This window comes from Gopherus flavomarginatus, chromosome 4 (genome assembly GCF_025201925.1).
Source record: "Gopherus flavomarginatus isolate rGopFla2 chromosome 4, rGopFla2.mat.asm, whole genome shotgun sequence".
NCBI lineage: Eukaryota > Metazoa > Chordata > Testudines > Testudinidae > Gopherus > Gopherus flavomarginatus.
In genome coordinates this window covers 108,521,066-108,538,750 of record NC_066620.1, presented here as the reverse complement: position 1 = coordinate 108,538,750, position 17,685 = coordinate 108,521,066, and the positions used below count along the sequence as shown (strand labels likewise).

The window sequence follows — 17,685 nt, the reverse complement described above, 5'->3', positions numbered from 1 at the left end:
AATCAGTCCTAATTAGCTTTTGGGTTGCAGGAACCCAGTTAATGATTGTAAACTTCTCTAACTGTTGCTGCTCACAAGGACAATACCAGGAATCCACTATTTGAAGACCCTCTTCACACTACTTTGCACTTGTCTTTCTTGAATTTCATCTAATTGATTTCAGACCAATTCTCCAGTTTATAAAGATCATTTAAATTCTAATCCTGGTTCCAAAGTGTTTGCAATCCCTCTCAGTTTGGTGTCAGCTGCAGATTTTTTACGAGTACTCTCTACTCTATCATCCAGGCTGTTAATGAAAATATTGAGTAATACTGACCCGGGCCTAAGCCCTGCAGGACCTCACTTTATATGTCCCCCCAGTTTGACAGTGAGCCACTGCTAACTAGATGTGCACCCACCTTATAAGAGAGACAAAGTGGGTGAAGGAATATCTTTTATTGCATCAGCTTCTGTTGGTGAGAGACAAGCTTTTGCGCTTATATCTTGGGACCAAAACAGCTACAATAATGCTTCATATACACACCTTATAATTATTTCATCTATCTAGACCACTTCATCTAGACCATATTTCCCTAGTTTGCCTATGACAATGTCATGTCTTCTACTGTAATGGCCCAAAACACTAAAATATCACTCTTGCAGGCATTAGTGTTCTTGCCAATTGCTGCAGAATACCATGAGGGATTTTTATAAGAGATCCAATAGGCATTTAAACAGAAATACTATAGTATATACAAAGAGAGATTTTTTCACTGTCCACTAAAATTGAGATTAATTTACTTGGGTATACATGATGCAAAACCTCCCTTTCCTTCAAACTAAAAACACTATACCTCACAGGTTTTTATGCTCTTTGATATTTTCAATGTTTACAGTTGTGTTTTGGAATTTAATTTTCATTTTACAGCAGAAAAGTAGATCATTTTTCTGACATGGCTAAAAACTAATTGAATGTGACTAAGCTGGAATTATTTCTTTTGTCTCTCTGATCCTTTGTCTTTGACTTTGTTACCATGTGTGTATAAAAATACATATTAGTGAACTTTAAAAGGTTCAGCTTTATGTTGTGATTCAGATAAGCATCCAAACATTTTGATACTCATTCAAAGCTTATCCACACTTTCCTAACCTCTGCAAAGCTGGACTGAAAATGTAGGACTAGGAAAAGCTTTCCTCATGAGGTTTCCAGTGCTTCCATTACTGGAAATACCATGAGGTCAGTCTTTCTTCCAGTATTTCAAATCTTTTACATCTGGATAGACACTGGAAGGGAGAGATCCTATGTAGAAATAGCATTATCTGAATATAGCAGTGCCACAAAAAAGTTTGGTTTTAAAAATAGGTGAACCAAACTGATTTATCCATCACTTATGAAAATTATTTAAAAATTCCAAAATTATAGTGGAATCCAGGCAATTGGCACCAGGAGCAATGGCATGTTCAATTAACCCCTTTGTTGCTTAGCTGATGGCACTTTCCTAGATGCTTTGGTAGTGTTTTTTTAAGTGTGAGACAGTTCAGAGTCAGTGCATGGAATGTGTATGTCGTCAAGGTAGTATGTGCATCCGTGAGTCGGTGTGTATATTCCTGGGTCATGTGTCCCTGGGATGTGTGTATGTGCTCCAGAGGTGGGGTGTGGTGTGTCACTGGCAGCAGGGAGGGAAGCACAGTGCAGTGGGTGACCCTGGACCAATGTGGAATGTATCTCTGGGAGTGGTGTGTGTCTGAGGCCTGGTCCACACTACAGCGTTAAATCGATTTAACGCTGTACCCGTCCACACTACAAGGCACTTTAAATCGATTTTAAGGGCTCTTAAAATCGATTTCTGTACTCCTCCCCAACGAGAGGAGTAACCCTAAAATCGATATTACTATATCGATTTAGGGTTAGTGTGGACAGAAATCGAAGTTATTGGTCTCATTCTTTTACTGAGCTACCCAGAGTGCACCGCTCCGGAAATCGATGGTAGCCCAGGACCATGGACGCACACCACCGAATTAATGTGCCCAATGTGGATGCGTAAAATCGATTTTATAACCAGTTTTATAAAACCAGTTTTAATAATTTCGATTTTATGCTGTAGTGTAGACGTGGCCTCAGCGTTGTTGTATGCCACTTGAGCAGTGTGTCTTTTGGGGGGAGGGGGCGGGTGTGCGGTCTCTCTGAGGTGTTGTGTCCCCACTGTAGTGTGCCCTCCTGGAGCAGTGGGTAGTGAGTGGGTGTCTCTGGGGTGTGTGCCCCTGAAGCAGTGGGTGGGGGTCTCTGAAGCAGTGTGTCTCTCTGAGTAGTGTCCCCTCTGTATTGTATGCCCCCGGGACAGCGTGTGGGGGGAGCGGGGCACCCCTAGGGCAGCGTGTGGCGGTGGGGGTGTCTCCGGGGCGGGGTGTCCCCCACAGTGTGTGCTCTGGGCAGCGGCAGGCGGTGCCCCTAGCGGTCCGGACCCTCTCTCCCGCTGCTGTTTTGGGGCCCAGGTCACTGCTGCCGGGTGGCGCTGCGCCTCCAGCCCGGCCTCCGAGGGGAGCGCCGCGGGCAGGGGACGGCCCGCCGGCCGCACTGTCCCGAGTCGCAGCCAGCAGCGGCGCAGCCACCTGAGTAATCCCGGCCCGCTGGAAGCCGGGAGGCACCGCAGCTGCCCGGGGCCGGCCAGTCGGACCCCAGCGAAGGGGAGGGGTGGGCAGCGCAGGGACCCACCCTCAGCCTCCCCCCCGCTCAGCACCCGCCCAGAGCAGCGGCAGCTGCTTGGCCAGTTCAGCCCCCGCTTTCTCCCGCCGGCTGCGAGAGGCAAAGCCCGGCCGCCGCGGTGAGCGGGAGGGACCCGGGCTGAGCAAGGGCCGCTCCCCGCTTTCCCAGCCCGCGCGGGGCTCTGCGTGTCTCGGGTGGGCAGCGGCTGCTGAACTTCCCGGGAAGTGCGAGCGAGAGGCAGCCAGAGGCGGCGACCGCAGCACAAGGGGTCGGTGGTTGGCACCCGTCGGAGCACAGCAGCCCAGTAATGTTAACATGTAAGTTTCGTCTCCCTGCGCTTTCCACGCTGGGGGGAGGAGTATTTTTAACCTTCGGAACAGTTTGGTAAGGACGGACTCTCTCCAACTGCTGGGGCAGCAAACCGGTTTGCCCTTGGTCAAAGAGATTCAGGCCAGACAGCCCGCATTTCTTTCCCCCTTAGCCAGTGATGAATCTCTGGTTTATTCTGTGCGGAAAGGTAGGGCTAGAAGAATGGACAAACCGTGTGGTCTGTCTGTGCACACTTGCCAACGGATACTGCTTGGCCAATATCTGGATTTGTCAAGGGAATGTTCTGTAAGATCCAGAGAAGACCGATTTTTATATATAATTTACAGTCAGTTTGAAAGCAGAAGTTACTCTTTACTTTCGATGCTTCCAGGGGAATATTGCAAAAACTATCCGTGTGTGTGTGTGTGTGTGTGTGTGTGTGTGTGTGTGTGTGTGTGTGTGTGTGTGTGTGTGTGTGTGTGTGTGTGTGTACACACGTACGTTATCTGGAGCCAAAAGTTCAACTCTTTCAAAGTGGAGTTCAGATCTAAGAACCAGATCGGCGAGAGGTACTCTTTCTAGCCAGCGAGGTACTGTGCCAAAAATAGGAAGGAACAGAAGGGAGAAGGAGGGGTCAGGCGGAGTAAAAATTTAAGTCCCACTCCTCGCTGTTCCCCACAATCTCCTGCTGGAGAGAGTGTTAGATTCCTGCAGCCTTTCAGAGGGAGAGAAAGGGCACCTTCACAAGGGTTCGTAGACTCTATCTTTGATAATCTATCTGGTCCAGGGGTTAGCCTTTCCCTCTGTAATTGTACTGAATCTTGGGCAGATTCCCAGGTAGGCTCTTTTCCTTTGCTGACATATACAAAGGAGCTGTTGGAATCAGTGCTTCTCCAGCACATTCACACCTGGTGATACAGAGCCTATGAGATGGGACTGAATGAAAGCAATGATCCAGGCACAAAGGGGAGATTTCTTTTACAGCATAAGGTAAAGTAAGAAGAATTTATGCCTAAAGAACAAACGTTGCACTAATACAGTGCTACCGCGTTAGTAATGTGAGGCATGTTGGTAACTTGCAACTCTAGAAAATTCAATTTGGAGGGAAATCCAAGGACCAAGAAAATATCGGACACTTACAAATGACGTGTTTTAAACTGAAATGTATATGCCTTACTGAAGGAAGATGAAGGTATTTTCAAGTCAGATGTTTGACTGGCTCAGAGAACGGTTGTATATGGGCAGAGTAAGCAGCACTTTAAAAACGGAAGTTTTAAATAGCATTGTCTGAAGTTAGCAATTTACAATTAAAAATTAGGTAGAATTGAAATGTACTCTTGTTAGTTTGCAGGAACTAAAACACTAAGTAGTTGTCTCTCACTGGTTGTATTATAACTCCATAGTGATTCCATCATAAAATACTTTTGTTTCATAACTTAAATGACATGTTTTGAAATTGATGGTATCTCTTTTTTAAATTTCAAACTGTCAGCAGCATTTTTTTCTTAATAGTTTCACCCATGTCAAAGATCAAAGAAAATCCAGTCAATGTGCCTAGGGCAGAATTCACATCTCACTCTGGAGAACTCTGCCCAGGTTTTGAACAAGGTCCATGGTGTATGCAGATATGTCCAGCATGTTCCGTAGATGGGGTATTGGTGCATGAGCCAAAGGTGATTGGATTATTTAGGAGTAGTATGTATTTTACTCTGAAGTTGTGTACTTCCAGAAATATGCCGATGTTGCTTTAGCTGGATATTGTATATACAATGTGGGATTTTTGGTAGTTAGATTTAGCAAGGCAAGCACTAAATTGGTCTTGAACCATGTCAGATTACCACCCCATTTATGGTTTAGATAAATTACATTACGATTTTGCTCTTCCAGAATGAATTGTGAATACACCCATTGTCTCCTGCACCATAGGAAATAGAAGTACAGTAGCTATGGGTTGCATGAAGTTGGTAGCTGGAGTGCTCAACTGGTTATGTCACAGCAGTATCTAAAATTGTCTTTTCACTGAAAAAATTGGTAAATGCTTTTGTTAGCCATTGTAGACTGCATTTATTATTCTGCAGAGCATTTACATCTGCAGAGGGATAACAGAGTTATCCTTTTATACATATTTTTAACAACTATAGTGAGATTACATCCAACTATAATGGGATTAATGATAGTTACCAACTACAGTATATTGAGCTGCTTTAGCTACATGGATTTCTCTGAGGTCACATGCAGGTACTAGGTGAAGATAGAATCAGACTCACTGCTGCGAATTTTGCCTAAATTTTAAAGAGAGAGAAAAAGACATCACCTTGAGCCATGTTCACTGTTGTAGTGATCTGGTTGTTAGAGGCAGAAATAATCTGCAGTTCTACTCCTCTGTAACAGACTAGTCATTCTTGTTACAGTTTACAGTATTTACTTAATCCTTTGGAGGATTTTATTTCATTACTATCTTAATATTCTTGTCTCTCCATTAGTTACGAATAGGGCCCTACCAAATTCACAGCCATGAAAAATGCGTCGTGGACTGTGAAATCTGGTCTCTTGTGTGTTTTTACCCAATACTATGCAGATTTTGTGGGGAAAACAAGCATTTCTCAAATTGGGGGTCCTGGCCCAAAAGGGAGTTGCAGGGGAGTCACATGGTTATTTTAGAGGGGTTGCAGTATTGCCACCCTTACTTCTGCACAGCCTTCAGAGCTGGGAAGCTGAATAGCAGTGGCTGTTGGCTGGGCACCCAGCTCTGAAGGCAGTGCCCCGCCAGCAGCAGCAGTGCAGAAGTAAGGGTGGCAATACCCAGGGCCGGCTTTAGGCCGATTTCCGTGAATTGGACCCTGCAGTTTCCAGAAGAGGGGCCCTGCAAGGTAAGGCCCCAGAAGACAACTGCTGCCGAGGAAGGAGCCTTCGCTGAAGTGCCACCGGAAACAGCGGCAACCAATTGAGCTGCCGCCAAATGCCGCCGCTATCTTCGGCGGCAGCTCAATCGCTGCCGCTGTCTTCTGTGGCATTTCAGTGGCAACTCTTTCAAATCAGGCCCCACATGTCCTAAAGCCGGCCCTGGCAATACCATACCATACCATTCTTACTTCTGCACTGCTTCTGGCAGCATCTCTGCCTTCAGAGCTAGGCTCGTGGCCAAGTGGCAGCTGGTGGCCATTATCATAAGGACAAATGAGAGGGTATTACTGATGGTGGTGATTATTTGTCTGGTACCACAAGCACAATATTGTTAGTGTAATTGAACTTGTGCAAAATTGTGTCAAGTAAGTCATTAATGCAGATTTTGAACAGTAAGGGAGCCAGCATAGATCCCTGAGGTAGACCATCATTGAGGGTGTGTGCTTTGATGATCTGCCCATTCAAAAGGACACTGTACCTTTGGTTGTTCAACACTGAGTTGCATAATGCTATGGCATTTGATGACCCTTGATGCCTTGAGCAATAGCCCATATCGCTACACCTCGGGTGGGGTGGAGGGAAGGGGAGGGGCAGGAGCTAGCTTCCCGAACCGGGGTGGGGGGTTTCATGTACCGTCCATGACCAGCACAATAGGGTTCTGGCTTCTAAGCACTACAACAGTTCAACCGCCACCCCCACAAAGTTGTTGTTGTTGTTGTTATTATTTAAGTCTTATAGGATCAGTTTAGTTTGGTCAGTTTTCAGAGAATCAGAGCAACACAAGACTTTTTAGAAGTAGGTAGTCACCAGAGACACTGTAGTCCAGTGGATTTAGCACAGAACTAGGCACTAGAAACTCTTGAGTTGTACTCCTTTTGCTGGATGGTCTTGAGCAAGTTACAATGTCTGTTTCTCAACTTTTCCATCTATAATATGTAGGTACGTAGCTCACAAAGTGTTAATGTGTATACAGCACTTTGAAGACGGAGACAAAACCAGGTTTCTTTAAAGTCCAGCAGAATTGTTCTGATTGTTTGACAGACTGGTAATGCTACCTCTGCTCAGAAATTCAGTCTGCTGGCTCTGTGAATTCTACTGGTATTAGTGAAAGTCCTGTGCATCATGCTAAAACTTTACTCTGTCAGTGGCTGCCATTAAATATTCAACACTTTGTTCTTGTAGAAACAGCAGTATCTTCCTGCATTTGAAATAGAAGATTTCCTGTTACAGTCACTACCCCAATTGGCAAATGTTGAGATTTTAATTGCATATTGTATATAATTTGTTTTGTTGTCTCAACAGGGTAGATTCTCATCAACAGCAACTTTCTAGAGGAATATTTAGGGTATCTGTATATGTATGAAAATTATTTTTTGCATACTGTACATGCTCCCAAGTCTTGGCATTCTGTTGTCTGAGATGCTAACAAGAATTTATGGACCACTGAGTTGGAGGACAGTATTTCTATTGTCTAGTAATATGCTTATTCTGCTGTATCTGGCTTCATCAAAGAGATTCTTGTATTTCAGAGCCCTGAATGTTCTGTGCTTGTCTTTAAAACTTTTTTAAATTTTAATTTTACCATATCTCAGAAAAATAAATCAGCTTCAAGTTAATAATTTAACAAAACTTTCAATAAAGAATTGGATCTTTTTGTAGTCAGATACTTATATTAGAGAACAGCAGTTAGGTTTTCCTACAATCCATTCACAACAGTTGATCTCATGAAATATTATTTACCTAGGTCTGTAGCATATGTTTCAGGGGACTGATTTGAAGAACTGTTACTTTTAAACTTGCAACATTAGTTGTTTCATCAGTTGATTATTTTAGGATGCTTACTCATCTTGGCTTGTTGGTGTTTAAATTTTTTTCTTTTAAAAGCTAGAAGAGCCATTAGTGGACAAGATTTTAAATTTATCCCTGGCTTCCACTATCCGTTTTAAAGCAATATATATGGAGTGGGGAAAGAGAAAAGATTTCCATATGTTTAAAAGTCTTTTTTTTATGATATGTGCCTGATGTTTTTTCTCTCACTAATCTCCCTCACATTCACAGCCTGACAAATAGCATTAAAGTTCATCCAAATGTCTTTTGGGTCAATTTATTTAATATTTGTGTGTGATGGTTTTTTCGTTACTGCTAGTTTGGTGTTCTTGCCAGTCCATCCTGTTTCCTTCCTTATTCTGTCCCCTCAATATAACCCAACAATTTCTTACTGAAAAAAGGCCAGTTATAGGCCGTCAGTACAAAATAGGATGAGAATGGTGTTGGTCAATATAATATGTGAGCTGTGTTTCACTATTTCTTCTTTGCTGTTGCTTGTTGCTGAGTTGTTGCATAAAAAGAGAAAGCAATACAATAGGTTACAATTAATTTTGGATCCATGGTTATATCTCCATAGTAAAGGTTGGGACTAAGTTCCATTATAAGCCTTATTTCTTGCTTGTCCATCTTTCACACACCATAATTTTTAGCTAGAAACATTTTGATTTGGCCTAAAAATTGTCATATATGCTTTAAAGGCAAAGGAATGCAAATAGAATTGGCCAAACTGTTTTTGTATTTATTGTATTAAATATCAAAAACCTAATTTATTTCAGTGAGAACAGGATTGGGCCTCTGGACACTGACAGTCAGAAAATACTACCTAGTTAAGGTTTCTATTTACTGTACAATATGTAAACCAAGGAATGTTACAGCTATAAAAACCTTAAGACTGAAAAGTGTAGGAAAGAACACTTACGGGAAGAAAGGTAAATATTCAAATACACTCTTCATATTGTCTATAATACATGTCAGTGCATTGCAAATTCCAAAAAGAACCTTAATTCAAATACACTCTTCATATTGTCTATAATACATGTCAGTGCATTGCAAATTCCAAAAAGAACCTTAATTCTATCTGTATTCCTGCCCAGTCTCAACATACAGACCATATCCCTTTTACATCATCCACCCTACATGTTTTGAATATGGGCTACAAACTGTCATAAACAACCGCTCACCCACCATGCATGGCCCACAGATCCAACCACAGTCCATCTTCTGGTTTGCCTGTCTGTTATCAGACATATGAACACCTTGTCTTTTACCTGCCATATAAAGACCAGAGACAACACTCTTTTAAAGCAAGATTCTAAGGAACTCCATATTTTTCAACTGCTGCTGTAATAACAGCAATATCTTAATTATTACTGAAAAAATCAAGTTTTGGCTTGTTTAAAGGTTTCCTAAACTGTTGCTTTCTTGCTTCACAGGATGTCACCTGTGAATGATATGTGGTGCTATCACTGGAAACGGAAGCTGCAGCACTTTCTATATTTATTGACTATCTACATGATATGTGCACAGGATTTGGGTAAGTGAGCAAACTATCATCTCTTTCCAATAAAAAGATCATGGGCCCAATTTTGATGAATAAGAACTAGTCTTATGTATGGCTGTATTATGTATTTGTTACATTCACAATTTAATATTTTGTTTACATTGTAATTTGATAGTTTGATTTATGTTTTATGATATTGCCAAGGTTCAGTTTAGCTGTTTTTGAAATAGTATTTCACTTTTATCACTGCCATTTCTTTTTCTTCAGCTAATTGTGAACCTTGACTTTGAGTTATTTGCTTGACCCTTTCTTCTGATTTTTCTTTGTAAGTTCTTGCATCTCTTCTGATTTTCTCATTCATTTCCTCTATTGACAGAATAAGGTGTGATACTTAAATATTTTTTCCAAATTTGGGTATGTGGGCATGTGTGTGCGTAATGTAGTGACTCTTCACATTACAAATAAGTTGACCTTAAAAACTGTAAATGAAGGATGATGATGATTAATCTTAAAATAGTTTGTGAACATGCAATTTGAATGATATAAAAATTGCTTCAAAAATCCATATGAACATAGAACAATCATATACTGGACAGAACATGTAATTAAAAACTCAGCCTTTGTCAGTCTGTAGAAACTGGTGAGTGCAGAATTTTGTAATATCTTGAAATTATTGTCTGTAAACTGAAGACCTATAGATTTGATTTACCAAATACAGAAAGTATTTTAGGAGTTTCAACAGTTTACTGCACAGTTCTTGAGCATAAGAAAACCTTGGAGCAGATTGTGGCATGCTAATTCCATATCAAATAGGAAATTTTCCAGTTATTAACTTCCCAATGGAAGGACCATACTAAATCTGAAAAACAGGGTGAAATAAATAGCGATGTTCACTTGTTGTTTGTTTTAAACAAACAAGTAAAGAGCTTTGAAATTTCATTAGAGGTTATGTATTTGTTAAACTGTCCAAGCTGCACATTCATAGTTCCAACTGCACAACAGTTTAAGTGATGTACTTTTTAAACGTAGATAAAACAGTATAGACACAAGTCTAATTTGGGGCCAGACTGTCTGCTGTAGCTGAGTAGTGCTCAGCACAGCTGGGGTGTGCAAAGCTCCTATTTGAATCCCCTTGATCTTGAGCTCTCCAGCTGCCAGTCTGGTCCTTAGTGTAAAATAAACCAACTGGGGGACTGATCTAATTTTCATCAACTGTTTAGTGGGCCCTGTGTCTGGCAATTGTGGAATGCTGGGGCACAAGGATGCCTCAGCCAGTCTCCCTAAGCTGGTCACTGGAAGGATCCAGAACCACTACAGTACAACGGTTCCGTGCCATTGCAGGATCCCTCATTTGCAGGGGCATATATGCCAGTAGCTGGCTACACCAACTTTAAGGTTGCTTAATGCCAGTGAAGTGGTACAAAGAAGCCAAAATGCACTTGATAATCAGAGACAAGGTGGACGAGATAATATTGTTTATGGGACTTCTGTTGGTGAGAGAGACAAGCTTTCGAGCTTACACAGAGCTCTTCTTCAGGTCACCACCAGAAATTGGCCCAATAAAAGATATTACCTCACCCACCTTGTCTCTCTCATCCTGGGACCAACACTGCATACTTGTTAATCAGGCATTTTGTTTTGAATTCACTGATTTGATACTTGTCAATTTTTATGTTTCTGTTTTGTTTTGTTTCTCCTGTGTCTTTTGGCTAAAAAGAAAACTTATGTTTTTTATGTGTTAATCTCTTTATTGCTATTCAAATGTGAATGTGTATAGGCAGGAGTTTTCTATTGTACATTATTTTTCAATTAATGGAACATCAATCATCAGACACTTCAGATAGGATAGCTAGGAATAAACAATTTCAATAGACAGATATGTTTGCTGTTCAGCAATGAAGCAAGTCACAAGCAACATTTGTTGTTTACACTCTATTGAAATGAAAATGAGACATTTATGTCTCCTGTGATGTGATTTCAGTGGACCTGTCTGCAGACCCTTGGCTTTTCTTTGTTAATGCTGTCCTTGCAACTCACAGGTGTGTGTTTCTTCTTTGTTAGGCTATAAACTGGAGATGCCATATACTAACCTTCCCCCTATTTCTTTGTACTTTTTAATAGAAGTTTTGCTATTTGAGGTGTACTAAGCAGATGACAAGCAGCCCTTTTAATGCATTACAGATTCTTTGCCAAGTTTTTTTTCTTTTTGCTAAAGATGTATGTCAGTTTGGCTTTGGACACACATAGTATCCAGAATGTTGTTGTTAATTTAAATACTATTGAAGTTAATGCAATAGAATAAATACCATAAAATCTGACATTCAGGCAGCTTCACTAGTGATCCGTGATCTCAGAAAGCTATTGGATTTTTTGCACTTTGACTAGAGGAGGTTAAATATGTGGAAGGATGATCATAATCAGATGCCTTTCTCGTGGATTAACTATAGGGCAGGTAGTCAAGGCAAAAAAAGTCAGTAATGCTTTTGTCGGGGCACAAATGCAAAAGTAATAATTTTACAATTAGAGCTTTGCTTGCGTAAGGATGCAGGATCAGGCCTGTTTTCAGGAAGAAAACTCAAGGGAGGAATAAACACATCAGAAAACCTATAATAGTAGCAGAATTGTCTCTAAATAGAAGTTTGTTCAGAGTTTTCTGTGATGTGTCAGCAGCTATTTAAGGTGAACAGCTCCTTTTTTATGAATTGGCTAGTTAAATGCAAACATACTGAAAGACAGGTGCAATAGCTCAGTGAATTACCCTAATATAGACCTGTTCAAAAGCACATTGAAGTCAGTGGAAACACTCCCAAGGATTCATAGATTTTAAGGCCAGAAGGGACCTTTGATCATGTAGTCTGACCTTCAGTCTAATATAGGCCATGAGGACTTTCCTGAATTAATTCCTGTTTGAATTAAAGCATGTATTTTGCAAAAACTTGCAATCTTGATATACAGTGTGCTTTGGATCAGGTCCTGGAAGTTCATGGGACAAATCCTCAGCTGCTGTAAATTGTCATAGATCATTGACTTTTAATGGAGCTATGGCAATTTACATCCGCTGAGGATCTGTATTGACCAGCAGGGTGAGAAATAGTGTATCTTTCCCAGGGTAAGGCCGCCAGCTTGAGATGTACAAATAGCTCAAAATTTCTTCTGTAATTTGAGCAACTGGACCATTGGTTAACATAGGCCTGGTCTACACTATGCGTTTACACCAATTTTAGCAGCATTAAACCAATTTAACGCCGCACCCGTCCACACAAAGAGGCCCTTTATGTTGATATAAAGGGCTCTTTAAATCTGTTTCTGTACTCCTCCCCGACGAGAGGAGTAGCACTAAAATCAGTATTACTATATCAGATTAGGGTTAGTGTGGCTGCAAATCGACGGTATTGGCCTCCGGGCAGTATCTCACAGTGCACCACTGTGACCGCTCTGGACAGCAATCTGAACTCGGATGCACTGGCCAGGTAGACAGGAAAAGCCCCGCGAACTTTTGAATTTCATTTCCTGTTTGACCAGCGTGGAGCTCTGATCAGCACAGGTGACCACACAGAGCTCATCAGCACAGTAGCAATGCAGTCTCCTGAGAATAGAAAAAGAGCTCCAGCATGGACCGCACGGGAGGTACTGGATCTGATCGCTATATGGGGAGAGGATTCCGTGCTAACAGAAATCCGTTCCAAAAGACAAAATGAAAAAATATTTGAAAAAATGTCCAAGGCTATGATGGAAAAAGGCCACACCAGGGACTCAGTGCAGTGCAGAGTGAAAGTTAAGGAGCTCAGACAAGCCTACCAGAAAACCAAAGAAGCAAACGGAAGGTCCGGGTCAGGGCCGAAAACATGCCACTTCTTCGCTGAGCTGCATGCAGTTTTAGAGGGCTGTGCCACCACTACCCCACCCCGTCCGTGGATTCCGAGGTGGGGGTTGTAATCTCAACCATGGCTGAGGATTCTGCGGAGGGGGAGGATGAAGAGGAGAATGACCTTGCAGAGAGCACAAAGCACTCCGTTAGCCCCAACAGCCAGGAGCTTTTTGTGACCCAGACGGAATTAACCTCCCAGCCCTCCCAAGCCACTAGCCCAGACGGTGAAGCCATGGAAGCGACCTCTGGTGAGTGTACCTTTGTAAATATAAAACATAGTTTAAAAGCAAGCGTTTTTTAATGATTGATTTGCCATGAGGGCTTGGGATGCATTCGCGGCCAATAAAGTTACTGGAAAAGTTTGTTAACATGTCTGGGGATGGAGCAGAATTCCTCCAGGGACATCTCCATGAAGCACTCCTGGAGGTACTCCAAAAGCCTTTGCAGAAGGTTTCTGGGCAAGACAGCCTTGTTCCGTCCACTATGGTAGGACACTTACCACGCCATGCATATAGCAAGTAATCGGGTATCATTGCATGACAAAGCATAGCTGTGTATGGTCCCGGTAATTGCTGGCATTCAAGAAACATCCGTTCTTTATCTCGCTGTGTTATCCTCAGGAGAGTGATACTGTTCATGGTAACCTGGTTGAAATTCAGGAATTTAAGTGAGGGGACAGAGATGGCCATTCCTACTGGGCTGTTTGCCTGTTGCTTAAAAGAAATCCTTCCTTGCACATAGCCAAGCGGGGGGAGGGAAATATCGCTGAGTTTTTTCACGTTTTGGCTATCAGGGATCTTCCCTGCTACCAGCCACGCGGTGGCGGGGGAGGGGAGTGATTAGCAGTGATCTTCCATGATCCAGCCATGTGGTGGGGGGAGGGGTAAAGCGATCACCCCACAAAATTGGAAAGGGGAGTGGCTTCTGCTGCTGCATGTTAACAGGAAAGAAGCATCACTGAACGGGATTTGCTTGGTTTTTGGGAAAGGAGGGCACTGTGTATATGAAGGCTGCAGAAGCCGAAAGACAATGGCTTACCATGGCCGCATGCAAGCTGAATTCTGATGCCTGGGCCTGCGTCTGTGAGATCTGTAACACCAGAGCCACAGGCACTCAATATTAAGATGCCAAATGTGACCTTGTAGTGAAATCACATATGCTATGTAAGGTGAATAGTGTTGTTCACTGTGAAAGAGTATAACCATTGTTCTGTAAAATGTATCTTTTTAAATACTTCTCTTCCTTTTTTCCCTCCCTCATGCAGCTGCACATTTTTCAAGTCTCCCTACTCCATCCCAACGGCTATCTCAGATAAGGCGGAGGAAAAAGAAGACATGAGACGAAATGTTCTCGGAAATCATGGAAGTGACCCAAAATGAAAGAGCTCATCTGAATGAGTGGAAGGACGTGGTATCAAATTACAGGAAAGATGCCAGTGAACATGAGGACAGGAGGGACGCTTGAGATGAGAGGTGGCGCCAGGAAGATCAGAGGTGTAGGCAGAAAGATATGCGGTGGCAGGATGCAACGCTGGAGCTTCTGTGTGATCAAACTGATATCCTCCGACATCTGGTAGAGCTTCAGGAAGAGCAACGGGGTCACAGAGTGCCGCTGCAGCCCCTGTGTAACCACCCTCACCACTCACCATGTTCCATATCTTCCTCACCCAAATGTGTAAGAATGCGTGGGGGAAGGCTTCGTGCACCCGCCCACTCCATCCCCGTGGATAGCACAACCAAAAGGTTGTCATTACATTAAAATGTTTTTAGTAGCCTTTTCCTATCCTCCTCCCAAACCACACCCGGGATACCTTGTCATTTCTCTTCCTCTTTTTATAATGACTTTTTAATAAAGAATACATGATTTTTAAACGAACTGTAACTGAAGGGGGAGGGTGGGTTGCTTACAGGGAACGAGTCAATCAAGGGAGGGGGTCATCAAGGGGAAACAAACACAACAGTTACACCGTACCCTGGCCCGTGATAAAACTCGTTTCAAAGCTTCTCTGATGCGCACCACTTCCTGGTGTGCTCTTCTAATCGCCCTGGTGTCTGGCTGCACGTAATCAGCCGCCAGGTGATTTGCCTCAGCCTCCTACCCCGTCATAAAGGTCTCCCTCTTACTCTCACACAGACCGTAGAGCAGCAATAACAAAGGGGACATCGGTTTGGCTGAGTCTGAGCGAGTCAGTAATGTGCGCCAGCGCACCTTTAAATGGCCAAATGCACATTCTGCCACCATTCTGCACTTGCTCAGCACAACTCCTGACTACTGTCCAGGCTGCCTGTGTATGGCTTCATGAGCCATGGCATCAAGGGATAGGCTGGGTCCCCCAGGATAACTACAGGCATTTCAACATCCCCAACTGTTATTTTCTGGTCTGGGAAGTAATTCCCTTGCTACAGCCATTTAAACAGAGTAGTGTTCCTGAAGATGCAAGCGTCATGAACCCTTCTTGGCCATCCCACGTGGATGTTGGTGAAACGTCCCTTTTGATCCACCAGTGCTTGCAGCACCATTGAAAAGTGCCCCTTGCGGTTTATGTAGTGGGTGCCCTGGTGCTCCAGTGCCAAGATAGGGATATGGGTTCCATCTATCGCCCCGCCACAGTTAGGGAATCCCATTGCTGCAAAGCCATCCACTATGACCTGCACGTTTCCCAGAGTCACAACCTTTCTTAGCAGCAGCTTAATGATTGCTTTGGCTACTTGCATCACAGCAGCCCCCACAGTAGATTTTCCCACTCCAAATTGATTCCCAACTGACCGGTAGCTGTCTGGCGTTGCAAGCTTCCAGAGGGCTATTGCCACTCGCTTCTCAACTGTGCGGGCTGCTCTCATCTTGGTATTATGGCGTTTTAGGGCAGGGGAAAGCAAGTCACAAAGTTCCGTGAAAGTGCCCTTACGCATGTGAAAGTTTCGCAGCCACTGCAAATCGTCCCACACCCGCAAAACTATGCTGTCCCACCACTCTGTGCTTGTTTCCCGGGCCCAAAATCAGCGTTCAATAGCTAGAACCTGCCCCATTACCAGTAGGATCTCCAAAGCACAGGGGCCCGCAGTTTGAGAGAATTCTGTGTCCATGTCCTCATCACTCTCGTCGCCACGCTGCCGTAGCCGCCGCCTCCTCCTCACCTGGCTTTGCAGGTCCCAGTTCAGCATAGACTGCACGAGAATGTGCGAGGTGTTTACAACGTCCACGATTGCAGTATTGATCTGGGCAGGGTCCATGCTTGCCATGGTATGGCGTCTGCACAGTTCACCCAGGAAAAAAGGCGCGAAACGGTTGTCTGCTGCTTTCAGGGAAGGAGGGGTGAGGCTGTACCCAGAACCACCTGCGACAATGATTTTTGCCCCATCAGGCACTGGGATCTCAACCCAGAATTCCAAGGGGTGGGGGAGACTGCGGGAACTATGGGATAGCTACCCACAGTGCAACGCTCCAGAAATCGACGCTCGCCTCGGACAATGGACGCACACTGCCGAATTAATGTGCCTAGTGTGGCTGCGTGGACTCGACTTTATACAATCTGTTTACAAAACCAGTTTATGTAAAATCGGAATAATCCCATAGTGTAGACGTACCCATACTGTGCTCTTAAAAATCAGTATAAAAAACAAACCAAAACAAAAAACACTTCATTCAAAGTTTAGGAAGTGCACTTTCCACTTCTTTTAAAATGTAGAAATACACATGGTATGTCATCCCCAAAGCCTGAACTCTGTTCTGTTCTACCCTATGCACTTGTTGCATCTTGGACATAAGAGAGTGATGTTATGAGGAGTGTGGCCTAGTTACAGGGCACTGGCTGGGGACTCAGAAGACCTGGTTTCTATTCCTGGCTCTGCCGCTAGACTGCTAGTTGGCTGTGGGGAAGTCACATCCCCACTCTGTGCCTTACTTTCCACATCTGCGAAAATGAGACTAATGATCATTAGCTCCCTTATAAAATTCTTTGAGATCTACTGATGAAAAATACTATGAAAGAGCTGGGTGTTGTGGTGATGATGATGATGATAATAGAGTTTTTAATAAGGATGGCTTAAATCCATCCCATTTATGTAGCAGAGAGACTCTGGATTCTCTGGCTTTGTTTTTGTACAATATGTCAACAATACGTAAGTTGGTCCCCTGAACATTGGCATAAAATCGATCTGAATTTTGATTCAGCATTTAGGAAATTGGGAGATCCAGATACATTATGTCTCACAGTATGACAATTTTTTTTGCCATGGAAACCTTACATGCATTTGGGAAATTGTACTGAATGGTTGGCTTAAATAAGGACATTTTTAGTGAAGAGATGTAAAAGTCTGTCTTTTTACAGTAACCTCATATCATCTTAAATAAGGCAGAAGTAGTTTGATCTAGTGAAGTAAAAACATTAGGGTTTAATCTCCACAAAATATATAATTAACCTTTCAACAAAAGTTCAGTTAGATCACGTCTCAGTTGTTGTAGTTGTGGATGCATAGGAAGATGTCTGGTCTTTAGAATAGGATTGTTTCCTGATTTTGGTTGCTCTGTGGATCGTAATACAGGATCAGAACCAAGGTTGTTTAGGTGACCTTAAATGTACGTTTAAAACTCCAT

The 17,685-nt window shown here is 43.0% G+C and overlaps 1 protein-coding gene across 4 annotated transcripts in view; it reads left to right on the top strand.

Moving 5' to 3' along the window:
- Positions 1 to 3,532: 3,532 nt before the first annotated feature.
- Positions 3,533 to 17,685, top strand: part of ADGRG6 (adhesion G protein-coupled receptor G6) — a 174,014-nt gene continuing 159,861 nt past the window's right edge. For 3 of the 4 annotated variants that reach the window (XM_050949482.1, XM_050949479.1, XM_050949481.1), the window contains exons 1-2: positions 3,677 to 3,741; positions 9,157 to 9,257. In XM_050949482.1, coding sequence (XP_050805439.1) covers positions 9,158 to 9,257 — 100 coding nt within the window. In that variant the 5' untranslated portion in view covers positions 3,677 to 3,741; position 9,157. Of the gene's footprint in view, positions 3,583 to 3,676; positions 3,742 to 9,156; positions 9,258 to 17,685 lie in introns of those variants that run through there. The other variant, XM_050949480.1, reaches the window with a different exon arrangement.